Here is a 25,770-nt window from a genome sequence, read left to right as displayed (position 1 = left end):
ATTTCAGTGGGTTGAACATCTTCACCACTTCAAGTTCCAGTTAAAGTCATTTTGGTGCCAGATCTCGTCTTCAACTACATTTCAAAAACTGCCATCTGGTTCATGCGGGAAGCGAGAAAGTCAATGCGGAAGATAATAAACCATGCACAGTTGTGAACGCGTGCGTCGACGCGTGCTCGTACGTGTGTGCACAGCAAACCGCGCTGCAGACGCTCGAGCCACGCCACCACCATCAGAAAGGGGTTCCCCTAACCGACAGCGCGCACGGTGCAGAGAGACAGACGGAGGCTTTTTAGGTGAGAAATCTCGGAAAAGAAACAACCAGGAAGTGCCGACTGAATACTAAAACTTCCGACGGGCTGGGTCTGAACTCTCTGGAAGTGAAATGATCTGATCTGAAAGCTCCCGATCTCAAAGTGAAGCTGCGTTGTGCGTCTCGTCGTGCGCTCTCACGACGGATTCAGGGCTCCAATGCCCAAAGAGTGCAGGAGGAAGACTTCTAAGGACCTCGGGCTCCCTGGGACTGTTGTAAACATCGAAGGGTCTCGTTTAGAGCGAAGACCAGTCGGGAAATCAACCAAGATCTGCGATGAGCTCATTCAGAAAGCCGCTCAACTTGCCCCTTCGTCTGCAAGTGGTGCGCCGACGGTGATGGACGAGCGCCGGGTACCGCAGGTCACCATCACCCCGGAGGGAGGCGGCTCCTCCCGAGAAATGCAGCAGGAGGACTGGGATGATGCAGTGGACGGCAGCCTGCGCAGGAAATTGTCCAACTCTTCCATCTCCTCTACAGGCTCCTCTGTTGTGGAGTCCGAGGATGACTTACTGAGTGACAACGAGAGCAAAAGTAAAGGAATCGTCACTTTAGAGCATCTGGTGGACACTGGAGAGGTCAGTGAACTGCAAAGACACCAACATATAATACAAGAAGGCAAATAGTGCCTCTCAAAGTTGATTTTCAGTGGTCATAGACAGGGTTTCAATGGGAACACCTTTAGGCTGGTTCCGTTCAAATCTTTCAAAATGTGTAAAATAATTCAATACACTCTCCTTTGCCTCTACCTACTGCTGTGCAGGACTAAAACAACAACAGCTCAAATTGGCAGTGGTGCTCAACCTCCTGCGTATCTTTGCAAATATGCATTTTCCATAATAAGCCATTTACAGTAAGAGCTGATGCTTTGGAATCAATAAACAGAAGGAAAGTAGCACATAAACAGCAGTCAGCAAACAACTTCCTTGCGAGAGACCACAGAGATCGCTTTCAGAGAAGGGCCAATTACAGGGGGATAACAGTATTGTGCAAAGTTTGATGATTTCAAAGTAAGAATGTTTTAGTGATTGCTCCAGTAAAGACTTCTCCTGGGGGATAAGTTACTTCTACATTACAGAGCCCCTCCCCATGTGTATCTCCTCTCTGCTCATGTTGCTTTGAGATCTGGGAAATTTCAGTTGTCAGATCTTGTGACTTTTAGACTTTTATGAGATTATGTTAAAACAAAACAGAAACATTTGACAAGCTCAGGGGTAGAGAGTGCAGGATAATCTCCAGGTAATTTGATTGTGCTCATTGAAATCACATTATCTCTCCATATGTTTAATGGGTTATCAAAGTCTGTCACATCACCTTAATGATCCCGGCTGTTGTATTAACTGGAAACCAACATGAAAATGCAGGAAAACCTTCATCTTCCTTCATATAACTGGCCACATGGTGCATATATGACAAATGAAACACTGTCGATAATCATTTAATGACTACAATAATACAAATAGTGCCTTTTTTAGTATTCCCTGTGCCATCTGTTATACAGTAATCATTTTTGTGTCTTTTTATGCACAGTTGATAAGTCCTGCACAAAATATGCACATTAACAGTAATAGAAAGGTATCTATTACATGTCAACAAGTCATTGAATTTGATATTTTGGAACTGTAAGTCTGCCCTTAATCACTTTGCGTCTCTCCTTCAGCACACACACTTGTGTTGAGTAACTCGCCTTTAGTTCAATAGATGCTGAAGGTGGAAATGTGTTTGCCTTCGACATTCTTGGCTGATAAATATTTTCTGGTGGCGGACAAGTCTCGGTCTGACAGAACATGCTCACATGTGCATTCAAGTAACACTGTTCAACTTATGATATTTGTTTCTATTAGAATAAAAAAAAAATCTGCAGTTTTTGAAATTTAAAAAGATCTTTTCACGTGAATTGTAAGGAAGTGTGATTGTAGTGAGTCACCTCAGTGTTTCTGCCCTCTAGTCAACAACATCTGCTGCTAATCTGCTTTTTGTCTCCACTGTCACCACATTAGGCTGTCTCTGAATGTCAGTTTGTGTGTGTGTGCTTATGGCTTTATCACTTCTCTTCGTGTTTATGGTCTTTTCACTTCACTTTCTCTACCAGAACACCACAGACTGCTGCTAATTATAGATCTAGTGGATGGCATATTCATTTGACATCTTCAGGTCTATCTTGCACTATTTATCTTATTTGCACTATGCTTGTTATTATTAGTTTTTTGTTCTTGGTCTGTGTCTCGTTATTGTCCCCACTGAACTCAAGCTTAGTTTAACTTGTAAAATGTTTTACTTCCTGCGGTATTTTTTGTTTTTTAAACCCTTGTTGTGGTGTTTTAGTACTTTTTATGTCAACACCGGGGTCTGAGAGAAACATCATTTCGATCCTCTATATGTCTTGTACATATGGCAGACTTGACAATAAAGCTGACTTTGACTCGGCTTTGAATCTTTGCTGTCAACATACAAGATCTGTAGCTGTCGCTCTTTCAAACAGACGGATCACACTGTTTTTAAAGCCCGTGTGTTCATGTGAAGGAGAGTTTATTTGCTCTTTAGGGCATTGTAACTTAAAATGGAAATACGTTGATAATGTCACCTCCGAAAATAGCCACTTTGGTGCTCAGCCTACACATCAGCCCACACACACACATACACGATACACATAGCATTGTGTAATAATGTTTTTTTGTGGTCAGTTGCCAATTTGGGCCTTGGCCTTTGACATTTAATAAAGAACCACTTCAGGAAGTTAGAAAAACTTGTGCGTCGGTACTCAGCCTGTAGTAGTTCATGCTTTAAAGCACATCTGATACAGATGAAATTCCTAGTAGACAGTGGTTGTTTTCAAATGAAGATTCAAAACAGACAAACAGGCTCATCATTGCAGCAGGCTTAATTAGCTAAATGTTGCTCTGGTTTATCCATTAGCACTTCAAGATAACAATACAGCTGCATGTGGAAGGTGTGTGCTATCTGGCCAACGAAACCCGCCTGAGTCACGTCATATCAGGGTTGTTGTAATCATTCCCAGGAAATGTATTGCTAATTTTGTTGCTGTTGACTGCTCTGAATGCTCAGACCAGCATAGTTTTGTGTCAGCTTGTCAGGGCAGGTGTCAGATAGAAAGTGTTTGTGGCAGAACAGACTGCTGAAGAAACAAACAAAAAAGGCAAACATATTGGCTCCTCAAATAATTCAGCTCTTTTTAGGGATGCAACTAACAATTCATTTCATTATAAATTAATATGTTAAATATTTCCTCAATTAATTGATTAGTTATTTGATCTTTAGAATGCCAGAAAATCGCTCTTTTGCGAAGCCTAAGATATAACCTAAAATGCCTTGTTTTGTCCACAACCCAAAGATAATCACTATCATAGAGAACTAAAGAAACCAGAAAATATTCACATTTAAGAAGCTGGAACAATTTGGCAATTTTTTCATTAAAAAATGACTCAAAACAATCTATTATCAAAATAATTGCAGATTATTCAACTAATATTTGCAGCTCTAGTTCTTTTTGAATTTGTGTCCTGTTATTTCCAGTTCTATCTTGAGAATGAAACCAGTATTATTTAAGTATCATCAATACAAAACCTTTTGGTTTCTATCATCAAGGCTGCCCATGACAGCGTGGTCAATGTTTTAAATATTGTCCAGAGAGCTGCGAGGTTGTTATGTTGACGTGTTGTTGACGTGTTAGTTTCCATTCCCTCTTAGTCTACTGTATTTCAGTCAAAATGTACTCAAGTTGTAGTTGATATGTGCTTCTCCATATTTGCTTGTATTAAATAATAAGCCAATCATTTTCACTCTGTGGACGTCTGACACAGCGTGATATTATCAGTAAACAAGAAGCAGTAAGTGAAGCATATCGCCTGACATTTAAGAGAGACTTGCCTGGCTGCTTCAGAGTTCTGCTATTAGTGTGAATGATGAACTGCGACACTCTCACACATGAGCTGACTGTTCACTAACACAAGAGTCCCTGTTTCATTTCCTGTTTCAATCACAGCGTTCAGAATAAAATGACCTCCACAGCACCTAGAGATAGGATCTAAGAACATGCACTGGTTTGGCTTTCCAATGCCTGGGAATTGGTTTATTTGGTTTATTTTGCATTTGAGCTGATTGTATACAAATCAAGTAATCACAGAGTTTAAATATGCATTATTTTAGATTAAATATTTTTTTATGGGAGGGAATAAAACTGGCAGTTCCCCATAAGTGTGAAGCATTACTGTGTCTCTGTGAAAATATGCAAGCTGTTACTGTGTTTTTCTGTGTGTGTGGTAAGAGAAAGAGAGAGAGAGAACGAAGGAAAAAAGGGTGGGAGAGAGGAGTCCTTGCACAAACAACCATGAAAAATAAACATTTCTGGCAAGAAAAGATAATTCACTCCCTTAGTCATATTTGCTCTTTGTTCAGGATTCAGTGTAGACTTCGGTTTGCTTCAAACAAACATATGACTCCAAGAAAATTCAGACAAGTGAGAGCTGAGAAGCCAAAAATATTGGCATTGTCACTTTGGATTATTTGGCATCAAATCAAAATCAGATTTGTCTGTAAAGTATGTCATTTTGAGAGTGCAGAATTGTCAATCCTACTTGAATATAAAAGCAGGTTCTTTCCTTTGTCACCAGAAAACATAAAAATCATGGTCCTAGTGTTAAATAGGGTTAGATTCCTCTCTGCGTGAATCAAAGCTGAGCCCACTATCGCAACAGACTGGAGATGCTGAATAGAGATGTTGAGTGCAGATAGGAGTTTCAACAGAAATGGCATTTAACTGACCCAGATCAGAGGCTTCACACAGTGGAAAATCAAACCTTGGCATCAGATTTACTGGGTAGAATTGCTGATGTAATCAGATTTCTATTCAGACAGTATCAGATAGACCTAGGTCAGTGACCCACACTGCCTCTTCCTGTTATCCGAAAATTCATGTGAACAGGGACACACAGATAGACCGAAATTTGAAACAATGCTTCATTTTAGTACATTACAATTGAAAATAATTACATAATTGAATTTCATCTGTTGTATTGTATTTAAATCTGTTTGTATTCTTGCATGTCTTCAACAGAGCAAGCCATGGTGGAAGTTAAAGACACTCGTCCACTGGCCCTTCAGTGCTACGCAGAGGAGAAGACTAAACTGGGTGCAGCTTGCCGGGCATAAAGGTATTCAGATCATCACATGCTTCTTGTGATTAAATCTAATGTCCTGTTTTGCCTGCTGCCTCTATTCTGAGTTGGGAAGTTGGGGCCAAACTTTCCCTCACATCCTCAGATTTAGGGCCATTGCTGGATAAAAACAAAATCACAATATCTTTAAAATGCTGAGGCATTTCCTCATGCCTCGTGCTCATGAATGCTTGAAATCTAATGTACAGTATGACCTTCATCTCATCTCATCTCAGGTAACTTCAAAGCAGCAGATGAGGGCACTATTCTGAAGAAGTTCTCAGAAAATGAGATGCAGTGCTTTGAGAAGCTGAAGGGTGACGCACTGCTCTCATTTGTACCTGGTTACCATGGTGTTGTGGAGAAAGACGGAGAGTCTTTCCTTCATATGACTGACCTGCTAGCGAATTTCGACCTTCCCAATGTCATGGACTGCAAGATGGGAATAAGGTAAGGAAGGACATGAAATGTCCTCTTCTAAATACTAATTTGTATTTTTGTGTATGTATTTTGATTAGTTCCATAATGTGTCCATGCATGTTTCTAAAGGGACATTTCTTTGTTTTTTATTTCTTCTACACTAAGTGCAAATTTAAAATGACCATGTCAGGAAACAACAATTTCCTTGGTTGTTTATATGTTTGCTGTTTATATTAATGTTAAATGTTGTTTTTCTGTTGAAATGGATTAATGAGACATGTGCGTGCTGTCTAAAGCATTTTTGCTCTACAAGGGAACACCTGTTGTAACTGCAGGCTATATGCTTGGCTTCCTGCCACAGCGGGCGGGGTGCCTCACTGTGTCATGTGCGCAGACACAAATGCATATGCACATATGCACAAAACTCACACACACATGATAAAACACACATAAACAAATCACTTTATTTGTGTAACCTATGCCCGTATTTCCGAGGCAACACACACACACACTCACACATATTCACACACTCAGGGTGTCCCTGGAGACTCCCCTTTGTCAAAAACACTCTTAACCACAAAGCTGCAAAACCGCCAACTTGCACAAACACACAATCAGACTTTCGCACAGTTAAACGCTGCACACTGGAGTCTCCTCTTAGCTTCCCTCTTCAGCACAGAGGAAGTGCAGCTCACAAACTGAAACTGAAATTTTCATGTTAGTCCATAACTGCCTAGTATGAATAAGCCAAGTGTGAACGTGCATTTCTCTACTGTTCACCAACAGAACTGAATTCTCATACAGAGTGTTGCTGTCAGCTGTGCAGTTTATTAATGGCATCTCTAGGCACTGGTTATGTCTCCTCTTTTTTCAACTCAGCAAAAGAAAATGTTGATTTTGTACAAAAAAGTGCTTTTTATATTAACAAAGCACCATTTATAAAATCAACTGAAGTCTACTTTGGCCTCATAAAAAGAACAACATGAGTCTGTTGACTATGTATTTTGCATCTTAACTGAGTGGTGTGAGTACAAGACAAACCCTGAAAGTAAACAGCCATTCTTATTTATTTAAATGCATGCTGTAAAATACTGCTCCTGCATCTGAAGGGTTTAGTCATCCTTCTTCTGTTTCAGGACCTACTTGGAGGAGGAGCTGGTGCGAGCGCGGGAACGGCCCAAGCCGAGAGAAGACCTGTACAAGAAGATGGTGGAGGTAGACAGCGAAGGGCCGACTCCCCAGGAACATTCCCAGTGTGGCGTCACCAAACCTCGCTACATGCAGTGGAGGGAGTCAATGAGCTCCACCAATACCCTGGGATTCAGGATAGAAGGGATCAAGGTAGAGGGAGACAGAATATAGACCACTTATCCACAATAAACGTGTCATTAACAGCATGATTATAGTGTAAAACCAAGGAAAGCTGGTTTATGAGTGGAAGATTTTTGGGTTGACATTAAATATGAATGAAAACACACTTGCACAGTTAACAAAGCAATAAAAAAGTAGAATTGCACATGCAAGCAAAGTGGAAGATATGTTGCCAAAAAACAGCATGTGCATTTAGCAAACCCTTGTTGTGAATTAAAGCTGCCCTACTCAATAATTTTAGTTTAACAGTGGGTTAAATTACTATGTAAAGTTGATACAGGTTGCTTACAAGGATGAACCTACTGATACGTATGACCCTGTGCTCCAGTTCCCTTAAAGTTTTAATGTCCTCCAGCTTATTTTGTCTGTTTTATTGCCAGCAGCTTTACTGTTTACAGTCTCACAGCTCTCATCTGTCATTTCTGGCTACAGCAGCCAGTGGTTTTCAGTGCAAAAGATCTGCGAAAGCCACAGATTAAGGGTCTAACTGGTGAAGACAATGTAGCAATTGGCCAAAAACAGATATTTTTCCCTCTGAGTTAAAACTGAGTTAAATGGAGAATGAGTATTGAAATAAAATTTTGTCTATGGCCTGAAAGACAGCTCCAAATTAATGCTGATGTTTCTATCTGTGTACTGGATGTATACATAATTTTATTAGGTGATTATATATCAATATTTTGTTTACAGATTGTTGTACTGCTCCCAAGTGGTCAAATGTATCATTGCATGTTTAAATAATGTATACAAATGCAGTTGAATCAGAGATACAGAGTCTTAGTCTTAGATGTGCTGCAGAATCACAAAATACATGCTGAAATATTTTGTATGTGATAAGAAATACAGTATATACACCAAACTTAAGTAAGTGACCTGGTTTAAAGTCATTTTATTGTGCGATCTTGTCATCCAGTCCCTTTCTTCTCTTTAGAAATGCGACGGCACATGTCGAACTGACTTCAAGAAAACCAGATCAAAGCAGGATGTCATCCTGGTGTTCAGAGACTTTGTTGGAGGGAACTTCAACATCATAGTACGTGGCAGTCAGTCATCTTCTGTACCCACACAGTACATACTCATGCATGTATGGACAAACAAAAAACACATTGGTGCTGTGCATACATACAGAGCAAACTTGCAGTTATTACCCTAAAGGCTACACAAACATGCCAGATCAGTTTGGTCTCACATCTGTGCACATTTATATTATTATTTTGTTTACGCTTTTACTTTTGTTCACATTTGCAAATAATTGAAGCCAGTCTTCAAGGTGTTTTGACTGCATAAGCAAACTGCATGTCACAAAGCAAATATACACAGTGTAATACTGTTTGAGTTTTCTATTATGATGGGCCGTTCGCAAATATACACTGTCTAAACCCTGTGATGTTACATCTTTATTAGCTTCAGTTTAAATGCTATTTGAAAGTAAATAACGGCTTTAAAGTTCAGGTGATGTTAGTATTTTACTATACATGTTTCTTTTTTTCCTTATAACACAGAAGTCCTACCTGAGGAGGCTGATGGAGATCCAGCAGGCCTTGAAAATGTCAGATTTCTTCAAGCAACATGAGGTGATAACTGATGGGTGACAGATTAAAGAAAACAATAAACAGTAAAATTACTTAGAACAGTAAGGTATTAAGCCAGGTTTCAGGTCAGGTTTTTTTTGTACATTATGTGCTTTTGGACCAAACAGTGCTGGGAACTCCCTGAGAGGGACTACCCACCGGGGAGCCCCCTCGAGAACTACATACCCTCAAGGGCTTCTGTTTGCATTTTCACCCCCAATAGGAATGCTAAAGTGACGTAAGCAGGCCGGCAGTTAGTATAGAACCATCACTTCTGTGCAAGATACAACAACAAGATAGAGAAGGCCTTGATTGGAGTTGTATGTTTGTTGTGTGTCGAAGGTTTCATGACAATAACGCATTTGGAAAGGAGACAATGACTCATGTCTTTGATTAATAAACATACATACGTCACTTAAGGTTCCTCTTTTGCTGGGAGAGAACCTACCCTTAAGTAGGAGCTTAAAAAGGTCCCTCGAAATGGCGTTCTAAGAACAATGATAGTTCCCAGTTCCTGCAGTGCGGTAGACTCACAGGTCAGTCTCTAAATGCTTTGCTCATAGAAAGTGAAAACAATGTCCCCAGGTTGTTGTTAAATCTAGGTGGAAGCAATTAGACAATTAAAAAAACCCTGCATTGCAGAACCAATCCAAAGTCTTTGGGGCAGCCCTTTATACTGGCACCATGACATGCAGTTCTCTATGGAGGAGAATGGGGGGAGATCATCATTTCCAGTAAGGCATGTCCTTTATAAAATGTAAGGGTTAGGTTTAGTTTGCAGTGCAGACGCCATAAAAAGGAAATAGTTTGTCCAACAGTTATTAGATGTATAAAAAAGTTCATCTGGTCCGAAAGCACCCATCTTGTCACTTGTTTGTATATATGGGTTGATAGCTGAGAGAAAAAGAAGAAAGCTCCATATTTAACTTGTCTCATTTTCTTTAGGTCATTGGCAGCTCTCTCCTCTTCATCCATGACCACACTGGCAATGCACAGGTCTGGATTATTGACTTTGGCAAGACCACAGCATTACCAGAGGGCCAGACGTTAAACCATGATATTCCCTGGCAGGAGGGCAACCGGGAAGACGGTTACCTGTGGGGGCTGGAGAACCTCATCCACACACTGGAATCTGTAAGCAGTGAAGGGTGCAGCGAAGAAACTTTTTGCTCAGTTAGTAATAGCCAAAGTACAGAAACAGATGGTCAGTGACCTTTGACTTATAGATACGTGAAAGGAACTCAGACTATTTTAATGGACACCGCAGAAAGGTTTCACATATGCTTTGGGTGCTCTGTGAGCAGTGTTAAAAGAGGTTTTGTGTGGATCAATAAAGAGCTCCATGAAGCTCATTAACAAAGTAAACAGAACCCAGGGTTTTGGTTTTACCATTTCAAGCCACAAGTGAAAATATCTGATACTGAACTGAAATAATGGACACTGAACAGAGAAGAGCCCGCTAGTTACTGAATGACTGAGCAAATTAACTGACACTAATTCAACTTCCTGCAAAATGGGAAGAAGTGAAAGTGGGGGGATTCTGCATTTCAGTTTCAGGGATGAGATGTAACGTGAAGGAAACACCCATGAAATCTGAATTAAATCAAGGAAAAAATGACAAATCACAGCTTGTAACACTCAAGCTTGTTGTTACATCTGTGAGTATAGTAAAGTTTCTGTTCAGTATGAAACTGACTGGCTCACACCCCTGTCACAGTACTACAACATGAAACACACTGTCATTATAGTTCTCTATACTGCATAACTATTCAAGTCGATCATCCATGTTGCTGTTTTGACAAACTGTCTTTCACTGTATATCAATTTGTATTTTGTTCACTGATTTTATTCCTGTAATCAAACATATGTAGAGTGATTTCGTGTGCTGTGGTAAAACTTCTTGGATATAGATGCTGCTCTGTTTGTTAGAGTACATTTATTTGGGCTGGGTTATAATTGTAACTCAGATAACAACATGTCAGAGGTATTGTGCAAATGACATAAATGAAAATATGTGTGGAATTAAAAATGGGAAAAATGGTTTCTTTAATTTTCAGTAGTAAAACACTATTGTGGGATCTTAATGTTAGCCAGGACACTTGATTTTATTTTCTACAACCAGGACAAAACTGTGTGTAACTGATCAAACGCACACAAAAGAGGTCAATATATATGTTGATTTATTTGGGGCACAGTTAGGTTAGATGGAAGTGTAAAAGACAGCATATTGCATAGAATGTCTTTGCACTTTTGGTTGAGGCGTAACACCCTCAGCTACATAAAGAATACAGAAACAAACGTTTCAATGTGGAAAAAAATGCGCTGTGAGCAAGGTGAGGGTGATTTCTTCTTCTGTCCATTAAAACTATGCAAAAAGAAATTCCACAGCAATTAATATTTCTAAATATCACAAATGAGTTTTTAGAAAATGATGAGTACTTGAGTTATTTTCAAGTTGAGCAACCAAGAGAAACGCTAACATCAGCAGGTCTGAGCACAAAAGCATACAATAAGCCTTCAGAACCCCTTGTACAAATTCAGTTAACATATTAAAAAATAAACTATAAACATGTTTAGGCTCAAAATAAAGACACATATTGGACTACCAAGTCGATTAAATAAGAATAACCTAAAACATAAATACTGAATTGAATCTTTGATTAATTGTATAAGACTGAGATACATGCAGCAGCTTGTGTGGTATTTCAGAGCTTAAATACCTCCCCCTGCTGAGTAAACATAGGTACTACCAGCACTACAACCCTCAATGCAGTGCAGTGGTATCTAATGGCAGTGATCAACTACAAATACAGATCCATCATAAACATAAATGAATAAACAATGCAATGGGGTTAGTCCAGTGTAAGGAAGTGAGTACAAAAATAGCAAATATTTTCACAGCTGCATGGTCATTATCATATTAGTCTTGTACACACGTAGACCTCCTGCAGTCCAAGTAAATATTGGGACATGGGGAAAGAAAGTCAGGAGTTAAGCAAACACAAATTAAGATCAATGTAAGCTAGTTTTAAGAAAATAATTGTCAGCACAAACTACACTTACAGTATGTACAAATATCCAGCCATAGATTTAAAGTCACAAGTAGTCAGCGCATAAAATTCAACAACTTAAGAAAACAGTTGCAAATTTTCAAAAATATGCTTATCTGCTTTCTTGCCAAGACTGAAACAAAAAGATTGATACCACTCTCATTATGAAACTATGGCTAACAGGCAATTAGCTTAGCTTAGCAAAAAGACTGGAAACAGGGTAAAACAGCTAGCCAGGTTCTTTCCACAGTTTGACAACCTGCCTACCAGCACTAATTTAGACAACCTAGTTGTTTCCCTGCTGATTCTAGTCTTCTAGCTAAGCTATATATTTTACAGACAAGCATGACATCAATCTTATCATCTGACTCTCGGCAAGAAAACAAATTTCAAACTATACCTTTAAGATCTTCTGCTGGTACAAAAAGTAAAAACATGACCTCCCTGGGAAGGAAACCTGGAGTGGTGTAAATCATTGCTTACAAAAACTGTGGGAACACTGCTACATCAGTAAAATGGCCAGGATCCTGACAAGAGACTGAATGAACACCGGAAACAGACAAGTCCATTCGCATCTGACACCAGAGACCATCCTTGAACACTGAAAGGGATTACAATCTCCCCCCAGATACTGTACAACCACCTGTTACCACTTATATTTCCATGCTTATGCCACGTGATAACACACTAACTATCTCCATCACAACTGAGAAGCAACTCCATCTGCTGAGGAAGGCCATGAGACATGTCTGAAAACTTCAGAAACACAAAGTAAATGGACCTTATATGGATAATTTCTTTCTTTCTTTCTTTTAAACTGCTGTTTGAAGCAGAAAATCTATGTAGAAAACATTTTCAGAAAATACATGTTATTGCAGTAGATTGGGATGATGTATGTTTTCACATTATTTGGGGAGAAAGCAAATCAGAATCATAAATGCACCAGCTAGTGCCACATGTTTCAAATGTGAAAATAAAACACAGTAAAGGGGTTTCAGTCACTCTACATTTGGAAACTTCTTGATTTTGTAACTTCAGAATTTAAAAGTTTGAAAGAAGCTTGGAGATTCTCTTGGCTTGGTATGGTCATACTGTACACTTAATACAACAAATTCCAAATGATTGTCTATAATAATACAACATATACTAATGCCAAAGCTTTCATGAAAGAAAAATGGAAAAAAGGTAGAAAAAGGAGTCCAACTACAGCAGTTTTTTCACTGTCACCAGTGTTGTAGACAGTGAGAAAGCGCAGAGCTGCATTTCATCCAGTGTTTCAGAGACAGTGTTCAGCTACCCAAAAGGCTCTGATCCCAGGCTCTCTGTATCACAGTGCAGAGGAGTGTGTGTGTGTGTGTGTGTGTGTGTGTGTGTGTGTGTGTGTGTTCCAGCATTCCAATAGCTCTAATAATTCGATGTGGCGGCTTTCACACCGTGGCAGAGCCCTGATGGTCATGCTCTTCATTCCAAGCAAACTCAAAGTTTGCATGTCCTACAGTTAAAAGGGGCTCCAGTTAACATTGTAGTTTTAATATAAGTCAAACTGTTTCTTAGATTGGGGTAACGCTGAGGTCTTCTGACAGAGAAAACCCTGAGTCTCGGTCACGCGTTGGTTTCTCAGCTTTGGTGTGTCTCCTCACATCCTCGTGTCCGTAGCTGGCGTGACGCTTCAGCAGCAGCTTGGGCATACAAGATGAGGAACTATGAAGGCCAAGCGCCAGTCCCAGGCTGGTCCCCGAGGAGACACTGGGGGCAGAGCTGGTGTTTGTGATGGCTTCTGGGGCTTTAGGAATAACCAAAGGCAGGTTCTCTGCCTCGTAGCTTTGCTCATCATAGGCATAGTTGACGTTGCCACAGGGGAAACTCTGGAGCTTAGCCAGGTCCATGCCAGCTTTTGCAGTTGTGCCGCCTGTTGGGCTCTTATGGGAGGACATGCTCGGTGCAGCTTGACAGGAAGGAGAGGGAGATGAGGAAGTGCAGAGGCTAGAAGGACTAAGATGGGTGCAGTTGGCACTGTCACACCCTGCCTCGTTGCACTCTGAGGTTGTGTTGTAGGTCTGTGGAGCCTGTGTGTTGGAGTTGGAGGATGTGGAGCTTGAGAGTGGCATGGACTGTGTGTGAGCAAGGCTTTTCTTCCCTCTGAAGTTTTCCAAGACCCAAGAGCCGTATGTGGGGTTCCACAGGTTCTTGGTTTTGTTCTTCAGCCTCTGGCTCCCTGAGGAGGAGCTGTTTCTGGAGCATGGCTGGTGGTGGGGTGGCTCAGGGTGGAGCCAGTGGCCTCCTGTGCACACACCCGGTGCTGCTGCTGACAGCGGTAAACCAGGGGCAGGAACAGGCTCAGCCCAAGATGGCTCCAGCGCCTCGCGGCATGATGTCACTTCATGGTGGACAGGTTGGGTTCTCTGGAGGAGCAGGCGGGGTTTGGTGGGCTGTGGAGGAAGAGGGGTGGGACCCAGGCCCAGAGGGGGGAGACCCAGCTGTGAGGATGCATCCTGGTGAACAGGGTGAGATACCAGGAGAGGAGAGAGGCTGCTGGGGGTGTGGTCAGAGGGACGGATTACTGTGCTGCCATCGTCCTCTGTGGTGGGACCATATTCCACTGGTAGAGGTGTGTTGATCACATCTGGATCCTGAAAAAAATTTAATTAAAAAACAGAAAGAAGAAAAAACAGATATTTTAAGAGATATTTTTATGTAATGATAATGGAAATTGTATGTATCTACAAACAGGTGTGACATAAAGAATACCTGAGTGCAGTAGTTGATTCTCTCCAGGATAGTTGAGAAGTTGGGCCGATGTTCGGGACAGTGTTGCCAACACTGGGTCATGATTCGATAACTACACAGATACAGAGTCCAGACATATTGTTTATGTTGTATGTAACACTTGTAACAAAGAAAAGAAGCTGAAGGGACTTTCAGGAAGTTTGAGCAAGTCCACTTCAAAAGTTCAAACTGATTCTGAGCTATTATTTACTCAAAAATTTATGGTGAAAAATACGACTTATGATGCACAAGTTGGGGCTACTATCTCCACTTAGAGTTTTTCACAGCAACATTTCATAAATGTACTTCTAATTTCAGCTTTGTCTCAAAAATACTTTTGACTCCACAAACTCCAGGACTGCATTTCATTTCAATCGGGAGCTGAAATAATAATGTTAGACGTTAGACATTTTCATTCAGAAAACTGCCTTACACTGACGAAAACTGATGCAAGTCTGATTTAAACTGTTCTGCCCATTTAGATTTTTACATTCAGGCACATTCAGTCACTACTTACACAGGCCCTGGGCAGCCCTTTGGAGGGTCCATCCTGCCTCCACTGGTGACAAACTCCAGCACCTCCTGATTAGTCTTGCAAGGATACGGCATGTAACCAAGAGAGAGTATCTCCCACAGCAGCACTCCAAATGACCTGCAGGGGGAGATACGGATCCACCACTGAGCAGATGCCATCATGTTTGTCACACACTGAAGTTCTGCTCTCATCTTCCTCAATGGGAATAGCAGAATTAATAAATTATATGGCACAAAAGAATACTCTGATATGGATGGACATGCTATTTTGAGAGTAAAAGTGGATGGTGAATTCTGAATGGTGAAAAAATGATTCTTTGCCTCTAACAACAAACCTCCCTAGCAGTTGGTTATGTGGTTTTCCTTTTGGTGAAATGATTGTGTGTATCCTGCAATCCCATTTCTTTCCCATCAGCAGTAAGTAAGTCCAGAGGTCTGAGTGCATTAACAGGAACTTTCTGATTTATCCGAATAGAAAATGTGTATAGAAGACAATCATATTTGGTGCTGAATAACTAGATAATATCATTTTAAATCATTAAAACAATCTCCAATACCTTGCAAACTATTCCCCTCAACCAGAGTTTATTGTGACTGTTTGTATGATGTTCATTTTACAAGTTTTTGCAGAATTTGAGAATCTATATTATTCCAGCTCTCTGTTAGAGTCTCCCCGATGGTGTTTACAATAACCCTTTTTGCAAATGTTCCCACAGTTGTTCAGTGGATCTGATTTCTGGTAACTGTGGAGGGAAGGCCACACAAGCCAGCACTCCTTGTTTTTTTCATCTGTTCTGGGTCACGAAGCTTGAAAATGATTCCACATTCTGCAGCTTTAAGCCTGAAGAGACAACATCTCCCTGCAGAGCTTTGTGGTGACCTCTGTTTGTTCGATGAGTAGCTGGTACAGGTCTGATTATGAGTTTTATTGACTGCTGAATAAACCCTTGCTGTTGTCTCATAAAAAAATCTGATGGTACCTATTAAGTTAAAAAAGTTGATTGTATTCTGTAAACAAACCTTTCCTCCAGCCTTCCAAAGTCAAATTTTGCTTTTTTTTCTGGCCCTTGCTAAATATTTAACCTATTTTGTCATTGAAGAAGTGGTTTGGAAACTTGCTACTCTCCCATTAAAGTCTGCCAATTGTATTTTGACAGTACTTTTGCTAACAGGAGTAAGCCATTTTTCTCCAGTTGGCTCTGTGTCTTGAATACAGATGCAGTTGTGTCTCATTAAGATGTTTGCTTGATATACTGCTCTTAGGATGTTGGGTTCTCTGTACGTCTGTCTGGTTTTGTTTAGGGGTAAGAATGACTCGGTTTATGAAAATGTCTTCAACTTGTGTTGTCGTCATCGCACAAGGGCTTTCCAATTAGCTGCAATGTGGTGCTGGAATACACTCAGTAGAGCAATCAGGCTCTTTGACAATGCTGGAAAATAGAACATATTTTTCAATAAAAATCTGTTTTTATCTGTTTTATATTATGGGGTTTGTATTTATACCATGTATCAGTCTTGCAGGTGAAGATTCCCTCCATGAAGGCCTCAGGTGGCATCCATTTGACTGGCAGCATGGCACGACCGCCTTTCCTGTAATAGCTGGCTCTGGGAACAGAAAAGCATCAAGTTTAGAAGAAAAGGTAAATATCACCCGGTCATGAACTCTGTAAGTAAATTTAGAATGTGGAGGGAAATTAGATTGCTTTTCAACTGGTCCCCCCATTTACCACATCAGCCCAGTCCTGCCTAGACTCTTGCTTCCACATGAGACACATCACCATAAATCATCGTGTGAGTTTTGCTATATGAACTGAGGGTGAGCCTCACAAACCTGTATATGTCTCGTGCCATGCCAAAGTCTCCAATCTTGGCAACTCTGTCTGGTCCAGGGCAGGTAAGCAGGCAATTTCTAGCAGCAATGTCTCTGAAATACACAAGATTTGTTACATTTTGCTGCCACATGATTGCACTAAACTCTCAAACACACAAAAATAACAAATTAAATTCATAGTATTTTGATTTATCAATACTGATTTTATTTTTTTATTTGTTTTATTTTTAGTTTTAGATTCACTCAAACATAGTGGTGTTTTGCTGCAAGAAGATGGTAACTGTATTTTTCAGTAAACGTCCTCTCACAATGATGAATGCTCAGAAAATATATCAAATGTGTTGCTGATTATGCAACTGATGTAACTTCAACCATTTTTGTAATATATACTCTTCATAAAGTTTTACATATTTAAAAAAAAGCACCAATGCATTTCTGGATTTTTTTGAGACAGTGACATAAAAGTTGTTTTTCCTGCTGCATGAAGTTGCATGAAACTGTATTTTCCAGCAAACAAGGTTTACTCACAAACAAAATTCTAAACAGGTAAGTAAACATGAAACTTTTAAAGTGTTTTTGCCTCCATAGCTGTGGCACATTTTCAGCCTAAAATAGTTTCTCAGCCAGCACTACACCTGAATCTTTTCATAATTGCATAATTGCAGAGCCATAACAGTAGAAACAAATTGTGTTTTTGTTCCTGGGTGGAAAATTGGTTGTTCAGTCTGAATTAAAATTGAGCTCTTAGCTCAATAAGTGGGTGTGAATCCGGACCTGTGTATGAAGTGGTTCTCCTCCAGGTAGCGACAGCCACAAGCGATGTCTCTGGCCATCCTCAACAGTTCCCTCATGGTGAGAGAAGAGGTTTGGCCCTGGATACAGCGCAGCTCAAATTAGTTTGGCCATACAAGCATGCCTCAGACACACACATAGCTACACAAAGAAAGGTGTAGGAGAAACTTACAGCTCGTGGCCTGTTCTTTCTGAGGAAGCTTTTCATGTCTCCTCCAGTCATCAGCTCTAGCAGGATGAAGCGTGGCAGGATGTTGAGACTGACACCAATGCAGCGCACAATGTTCTCATGGCTGAACTTGCTGCGAAGACAAACAGTGAGAAACATTTGGGTTAGCAAGCATGTACTTTGTGCAAGCATGTACTTTGTGTATAATGTGCTCTATAATACTACATAATGATGATTCAAATGTGGAAAAATCCATCCCAAATCTCCTTGCAATGAATGAGATGGAAGTCTAATTGATATTGCCAATAAGCAACCACATAACAATTTCAAGCTTTAATCAGTCTGCAAGGGAAGTTTTGGGACACACAGACAGAGAACTGTCAGCATGATACAAGCTAAAAAATCTGGATCTATTACATGCTCAGTTACAAATTCTCGGATTTCTCTCAATTTAAAATACTCTTTCCAGCTGCAGTTGCAGTTTTTGCTGACAAGTTAAAAAAGACATATCAGCACTTTTCCACAGTTGGATAAATTAAAAAGCTGATGGGAAGTCTAAAAGGATGTTATTTCACTTCCAGTTCAGACCAAATGGATTTTACTTTGCTCTTAAGTGAAGTTTTCATGTGCTGGAAACACACTGTTAGAATAATAGAGCACAGGTTAGAAGATGCAGCTCTCTGATCTGAATTAGCAAAGATTTTTTGATCTTGATTAAGCCTTTGCCTTTCTAAAAACATATCTTCAATAAAGCAAAAATGGCCAATAGATGTTTGGAAAAAAGACTGATTACTGGTGCTTACCGGTCATAAACTTAAATTGACTGAATTATAGTTATTTTCCGGAGATCAAAATATATTCCCTGCAGACTTGTCCTGTTGTGTTTTGAATAATTTGATGATAATTAGCTCTAACAATTTACCGCTAATTATATGACAGGCTGATACTCTACAATATGCCATGTATGCTACATTTTGGTACTGGTTTAATATCCAGTGAGTTACGTGTCACATCTGGCTCCAGATGTCATCTATTGTAACCTAGGAGAATATGTTTAGCTATAAAACAAAGCCAGTTGCTTTGAGCCAATGTGAGCACATTTTTTGTTTTTTCACACATGTCAGAAGGATGCACTGAGTGAATCGATGATTAAACTACGTGATCTGGTGGCTGTTATGATGTGTGTAAAGCAGACAGGAACTGTATAACTGCAGTAAGGTGCACCTCATAATCAGCGCCTCCATCAGGAAATCCATTTCATCCTGTTCTGAGCAGATTTCAGGAAGAGTCTGTGGAGCATGAAGAATCAGAAAGCAGTTTCAGGTGAATGTGTGCCTGCCATTGTCATGAGGCAAGATATCATGAAATGCAATCAGCAGACTATTGAAAAGCTTCCAATCCCATGTGGAGCACACTCAGCATTTTCCTTTTCACACTTTTGTAGTTTTTAAGTTGAGCTGTCTGAGGGGACTGACTGAACAAATTTCCATTCATCTTTTTCACAATTTATCAGTCATTTTGTGCAGTCATGCAGTATGTGATTTTATTTCATTACATAACAAACCACCCAACTACAATCTTACATGCGTGTGTGACCTTTCGATCAGTATCACCCCCATGGAGTGTTGCTGAGTGGATTACATGTAATGAACAAAACTCCTGGTGAACTGCTCTCATCTAACATTTAGGTGCACGTTTTCCTTGAGCTGACCTTTATGGCCACCTGCATGGGGCTATTATCACCGCTCATCCCTAGAAGCTGTCCTTCATAGACTTCGCCAAATGCTCCATGGCCGAGAGCCCTGCAAAACATTAGGTGACGAAAGCAACAATTTCAGATGAAAACATCGGCACACAGGCGCTCTATGTAATGTTAGTGTGGACATTTTGATACTGTGTCCATGCAGCACTGCACCTGAGAAGCGTGATGTTTTTGCGTGGTACTTCCTTTAGCTCACTAAGTGATGCAGCCTTCCCCGCGAAGCAGTAGTTAGGATTGTAGTCCGTCATGATGGTGGAGGAGCGGATTTTACTCAGCTTGTACTCTGGACTCTGCAGACGCCCCCTCACTGCATGCAGATCGTTCTTCCTGCGGTACCACACTGGAGATAAAGTCAGGACAGAGACACAAACAAGAATGTTTCACTTCAAAGTCTATGAAATTTGAAATAATCATAACCCTAACTCATATCAGGACCCCATACTTGCATGTAATTTATGGAAGCAACTTCCTGACTCTCTGCTAACTGTAGGAGCGGTAACACAAGGAGGGTTCAGGCTGCATCAAACCGCTGGATGCTACAGTATATTGATTGTAAAATATTGAGTATTTGTCCAAAAAAAGGTTCACAGACAAGTCATTTTGCTCTCAAGAGGACAAATCCTTCTGCACACAAATATAACATTTTGCGCGATGCATGTGGGAATGTCCTCTCCTTGGTTACTGCTCCTAGACCAGTGAGTGCCAGTGAGTTTGGACTCACCCGCCGTGGAGGCAGCCCACGTCCCCGATGCAGGTTGGTAGTCTGCCAGGGAGGGGGGCGTTGCGTGCAGGTAAGAGGTGCCGTCGAGCCATCGCCCGGTGCAGATGCTAGGGACTCAGGGGATTTGGGATGAGGGTAAGGTTGAGATGGAGGAAGGAGGAAGGGGAAGGAGGAGGAGGAGGAGGATGAGGAGGAGGAGGATTGGGTTGAAGAGGAGATGGGGCGCCCAGGGAACAGACTACCTCCCTGCATGGGGGAGAACTCAGGTGAAGAGACACCATTAACCTGAAGGGTTTGCATGCGTGTGTGCTTTGCTGCCTGATAAACCAGCTCTTGTGAATACAAATCTTTTCTCTCTCTCCTTTTTTAAATGATAACAAATATAATGGCATCAGTCTTTATTTTAGTACTTGTTTTATTCACTTGCAAATTCACACAATTACACTCAATGCAGTTAGTGAAAAAGTCACTCTAAATACTTTATCCATTTTTCATTAAAAAATAGGTTTGCCCGAGGATGTTGTGCATAGGTGTCATCTCAGTTTGCACTTTGTCTGGTAATTATGGGAGTATGATGTAATGCAGTTGCACTCATAATTAACAAAACCATCTCTTGTCCAATTAACATCACTGGCAATATCCGTTCTACACAGTCAGTCAACTGTGCAGTATGTCCAGCTAAAAAGAGTATATATCAGATGACTAATACTTCCCGGCCTTTTCATTTAATAGATTTTCTGTTTTCCTAAAAATATGACATATTTCCTAAAAGGACAGTGCTCTCTTGCACAGCTCTCTAGTTTTAACAGTTTGCACCTGCAGAATTTATAGCTGTTAATGCTGTACTCCACACTGCTCTACTGTTGTGTTTTTCCAATAAACATTTACACATTTATATTAGCAACCACATCCATTACAAATATCATCATATGATTTGTGCCACTCCTACTCATAAATGTTAATAACGAATAAAGCTCATGGAGTGTCCAAAATGAAAAAGGATCTACCTCTCTGGAGTATGAATGTTGGTCTGAATCTGCCAATTAGTGTTTAATATTTCCTGTTTGGATGAAACCTTCCACAGGCGTCAACATTGGGGAAAAGTACAGTTTTTATAACACCGCTACATTTGCTTTACTTTCAAGAATGTGATATAGTTGTGTGTGTTTGGTTTCAGTCAGAACTCAAACTGCTTTTGTCATGCCTGCTTTTCTTGTCAGACAGTGTGCAAACCCCAGAGAGCTGAAAATGTAAGGGATATTTTACAGGAAGTCAGTGCTATGCAGAGTCCCTCCAGAGGCCCTTACACGATGTATAGAAAAAAACTGACTGTGGGAAAGAGAGATCGAGCTGCTTCCACAGCCGAGCTTCACTTAATATTCAGCGCTTTCAGTGAACTGAAAGGTTATGGAGAGGATGAGAGAATGAGAGAGAATCTGCTGCCGTTCAAACACATGAAACAACACTTGGTAGAGAAAATGGGTCGAGCAAAATGTCAGATTTCACTTCCCATTTCTCTGCAGCAGACAGGTGTAAAAAAAAACGTGAAAAAGGTGCAAAAAAAGTATTGTTATCTGTATGATCCCTCACGGTCCTATATTGCTGTAAAACAACTGTGTATGTTGTTGTTAATACTGCATAAAAACTATTTATGTAAAGTGTCTGTGGTTAATAGCAGCTTTCGAGACCAAGTTTAATACTAATGCAACATTATTAGCTCATGTTATAATCATAAATCATGTCTTTATTAGATTGTGGTCTAGAGTGTAAAACTAAACTAAAAAAAAGTTTACCTGTTAATTCCCTAATTGTTCCTATTTTAAGCCATTTATTTGTGCAAGAATGATCAGTAAAGCACTTTACTGTCAGATTGTGTCAGATTACAGAAACATTGCAGACAGTAGGGCAAATCTTTTCATTTCTTCAATCAGAAACAGATTCCTACCCTCCTAGAAATGCTCTATGTCACAGTGCTTTGTGTAAATAGCATTTTGCTGTATCACAGCTGAAGTCTTCCTGTTAATCCTAAAAAACTCTTATCATAGATATTCAATGCCCGCAGGTCCAAATAAACAAATCATCACTGTGCATGTCCCAAAATGTCCCAAATGACAATCTTTCATCACAGTTTTCTATTTTCCCGTATTGTTTGTTCATTTCTTTTATAATACTGTTTCTGTTTTTTCTTCCTTTCTCAGCCACTGAATCACAATGCCTGACATTTACATCTAATCTCACTCATAAGAGCACATCTCCAGCTGAGAAAATGCTTTGAAGCTTCCTAGTTAGTCAACCTTTCTGCTTATCCTTTATAACCAAAGATGCATTTTTACATTGTACTTTAAATTCACACAGTGCCCTTTCATGCTTCTATGAGAGCAATTGTTCTACTGTTGGCACTAAATACAACACATAAACAGTATGGTATTTAACTGCAATCACCTCCATTATCTCGCTCCTCTTCTACAGTATAATCTTGTTTCGCACTCTTTAGCACAAAAAAGTCACAAGTTATTTCTACTGTATTTGCATACAGTTGGCGAAGAGGGAACATCCACTGCAATAAGTGCTTGTTATAAAAATGTTCATATTGTGCTCACTACATTTGTAAGCAAGGTACAATTCAGAACCGTGTCTCCCCCACGGATCCTTTAATCATCTGTTGCACAGCCAGTGGAGGGCACTTAAACCAACACTCATCAAAGCTGTTCCTGTCTCTGCTGTCAGTTACACATGGAAGCATCTGTATGGCCAGCTGAGCTCACAGCCGGTGGAAGGTGGAGGGCACAGATTGCACACAGAACTGGAAGAGTCTCTTACTGAGGATGACGCTGGCGCAGATCAGTGCAATGCCGCTCGCAATGGTGGAGGTCACGACTGCCAGGATCAAAGTTGTGGACATCTGGCCCTGTGGAGCCGGGCCTTGGGGAGCTGCTATGAGAGAAGATGATCGATTCACATACTTAATAGAGTGTAGAGAGTTATTTTTTGGGTGGAAGTAATTAAAAGTGATTCAATATCAAATAACAGCAATTATTCAAAAGAAAAAAAACAGAAATGCTGCCATTGTTAACATTTTTTGTGGGGGATGTATTTCCATACCTATAGCACCGATACATGTAACGTTGTCGCTGGCCAGGACATCATCATCATGGCAGAGACAGAGGATAAGATGAGTGTCTTTCTCTCGTTTGCAGCTCTGCGTCTGGCAGTGGCTACAGTTCAGCTGCACCTTGATCTCGCACTCGCCGTGACCCTCCATGGCTAGGAGTAATAAAACACGCAAACACATAAACACATGAAAGCAAAGATGCACAGACAAGAGTTTGTTAGACGGTAAGTCTATGGGAAACCAGGATAAAACAGATTGGTTTTTTTTGTGTTTTTTTTTTACAATTTTGCCTTGTAAAAAGAAAACCTGGCAAATAAATTCCTGAAGTTGAATAAATACCTCTGACTCTTGTCTGTGCTCAGGTGTACTTCATTATTATCCCACTGGTTTGTGGGGGTGCAAAGCGTATAGGGTGTCACATGACACACAGGCATAAGGAAAACACAAATGCAGCAACACACAGAGCAAAAAGCTCAATAAAACAAAGACCAATACACAATACTTACAACTACTATGCAGCAGTAGTCATACTGAGAGTGTGATACATTTTGTGTGCATCTGTGTAAAATAGTATGTATAAAGCAAGCTCTGTAACATAATTTAATAGCATTTTGCCATTATACATTAGTTTGCGGTTTGTTATTAACTTACTAAGTCTAACTTCTGACCTAAACAATGCTCATTTGTTCTAGACACAAATTATGAAGAAGAATGTGCTCTATATGTGACATACGTTAAACTTTAATCACCAGTCAAAGACGATAAGATGGTTTAACTACATTATAGAAAAGCATATTTGCCTGAAAACTCAATTATGATAATTTAAGTTCATCCGTATTTTCCTCCCAGATCTCACTTTGAATGTGTTTTATGTTGCAGAAGCGGCCAGTGTGTGTTTTCAAAGCAATGAATGGCGGCACACGCAGCGACTACAACAGCGCCTTTCTCTTGAGAAAGGAGAATGTCTGTTCGGCGCCGAAGGCAACAGGCTCCATGAGGCTGTGAATTAGTCAACTGCCTTCCTGTTCCTCTCGCCAAATAATGAGAATCAGATGGTTTGTAGCCTCATAGTAAAAAAAACAACCCAACACAGCCTATATCTGTCTATGTGCACTGCGCATGTGTGAGTATGTAGGCTATATACCCAGACAAATCTAAGCACATGTAAACACACACACTGATACACCCTGAGGCACTGACTGGATCAATTTCTTGGAGAACAAAGTGCACATAAAATGCCTATTGCTTATTTGTTTTAGCCTGTTCACCTACCTCTGTACATATTCTGCTTTAATTCAACTACAATTTGTTTATGTGTGCATTGTTACGTATTACTTTATTTGTGTGGATCAATGTGGGTGCATGTATTGTTAATCCTATTGTGTTTTTAGACAGGCAGCAAGTGGGTGACCTCCAGACCCACTGTATGGTATACTCTGTATGGCAATTGTCAATTAATTTTTTCTTAATTTCTCTTTGTTTAATTTTTTGTGTTATTGAAATGAAACCTTCAGCAATACTTCAACAGTGTTACATAACTCTGGTAAGCAGCAACATTCATGGGTGGAGTTTTCTCTCTATTCTGTTACTGTACTGTATTATTCTACTGTCTACTGTTTTCTTCTTGTTACTTCAGCTTCACTGTGCAGAATAATGTATGTGCTGAGTTTGACACTAGAAGGGATCTTCAGCTAAAAGTCCACTTACTTGCTTTTTATGGGGCTAGCAGCTGCATCTCATGGACTTTATTACTACTACTTGACACTATGGTACTGTACTAAAGTTTGACAAAATTATATTTACCCAATGTCCATTTACTAGCTTTTATACAGAGCTTTCAACCGCATGTTTTCATCAGTGTGCTCTATTTGCACTCTATTCTATTCTATTCTTCTTTACTCTCATCTGGCCTAGTTTTTTTATCCTTTCCATGGTCTTCATATTATCATGATGGTGTGTCAGACTGGGTCTCTCACCTGCTAGAGGCTGCAGGAAAATTTCTCCCATTGGATGCATGAATGAGATTCCAGCCTGACCGTCGGCTGTTATCTCATCCGTCAGTGCAGCGTCACCCCCTGTAACAGAATTTATGTTGTGAACTTTCCTATCACTCAGTATTACAGGTAATGTCAAAATGTTCCAATTAAAGCAGTTCATGTTTGGGTAGGTATAAAAGTAGTTTCG

General features: G+C 40.2%; 2 protein-coding genes across 2 annotated transcripts in view; one reads left to right on the top strand and one right to left on the bottom strand.

Annotated features, from left to right (window-relative positions):
- The first annotated feature begins 248 nt into the window (after nucleotides 1-248).
- itpka (inositol-trisphosphate 3-kinase A) lies at nucleotides 249-10,889 on the top strand. The gene is made up of 7 exons (XM_053336321.1): nucleotides 249-891; nucleotides 5,388-5,484; nucleotides 5,724-5,937; nucleotides 7,044-7,248; nucleotides 8,210-8,311; nucleotides 8,781-8,852; nucleotides 9,795-10,889. The coding sequence occupies exons 1-7, from the start codon at nucleotides 472-474 to the stop codon at nucleotides 10,059-10,061; spliced, it is 1,377 nt and encodes a 458-aa protein (XP_053192296.1). The 5' UTR covers nucleotides 249-471; the 3' UTR covers nucleotides 10,062-10,889.
- Nucleotides 10,890-13,449: 2,560 nt separating this feature from the next.
- ltk (leukocyte receptor tyrosine kinase) overlaps nucleotides 13,450-25,770 on the bottom strand; it is a 75,379-nt gene continuing 63,058 nt past the window's right edge. The window contains exons 21-33 of the mRNA XM_053335149.1: nucleotides 25,563-25,661; nucleotides 23,577-23,738; nucleotides 23,295-23,408; nucleotides 19,907-20,093; nucleotides 19,703-19,793; nucleotides 19,216-19,280; nucleotides 17,995-18,124; nucleotides 17,805-17,902; nucleotides 17,031-17,123; nucleotides 16,703-16,804; nucleotides 15,183-15,317; nucleotides 14,648-14,738; nucleotides 13,450-14,529 (exon numbers count right to left, since the gene is read on the bottom strand). Of these exons, the coding sequence (XP_053191124.1) occupies nucleotides 13,450-14,529; nucleotides 14,648-14,738; nucleotides 15,183-15,317; nucleotides 16,703-16,804; nucleotides 17,031-17,123; nucleotides 17,805-17,902; nucleotides 17,995-18,124; nucleotides 19,216-19,280; nucleotides 19,703-19,793; nucleotides 19,907-20,093; nucleotides 23,295-23,408; nucleotides 23,577-23,738; nucleotides 25,563-25,661 (2,447 nt within the window). The remainder of the gene's footprint in view (nucleotides 14,530-14,647; nucleotides 14,739-15,182; nucleotides 15,318-16,702; nucleotides 16,805-17,030; nucleotides 17,124-17,804; nucleotides 17,903-17,994; nucleotides 18,125-19,215; nucleotides 19,281-19,702; nucleotides 19,794-19,906; nucleotides 20,094-23,294; nucleotides 23,409-23,576; nucleotides 23,739-25,562; nucleotides 25,662-25,770) is intronic.

This window comes from Scomber japonicus, chromosome 16 (genome assembly GCF_027409825.1).
Source record: "Scomber japonicus isolate fScoJap1 chromosome 16, fScoJap1.pri, whole genome shotgun sequence".
Classification (NCBI taxonomy): Eukaryota; Metazoa; Chordata; class Actinopteri; order Scombriformes; family Scombridae; genus Scomber; species Scomber japonicus.
The sequence above is the reverse complement of the archived record's forward strand: the minus strand, read 5'-3'. Positions and strand labels throughout refer to the sequence as shown.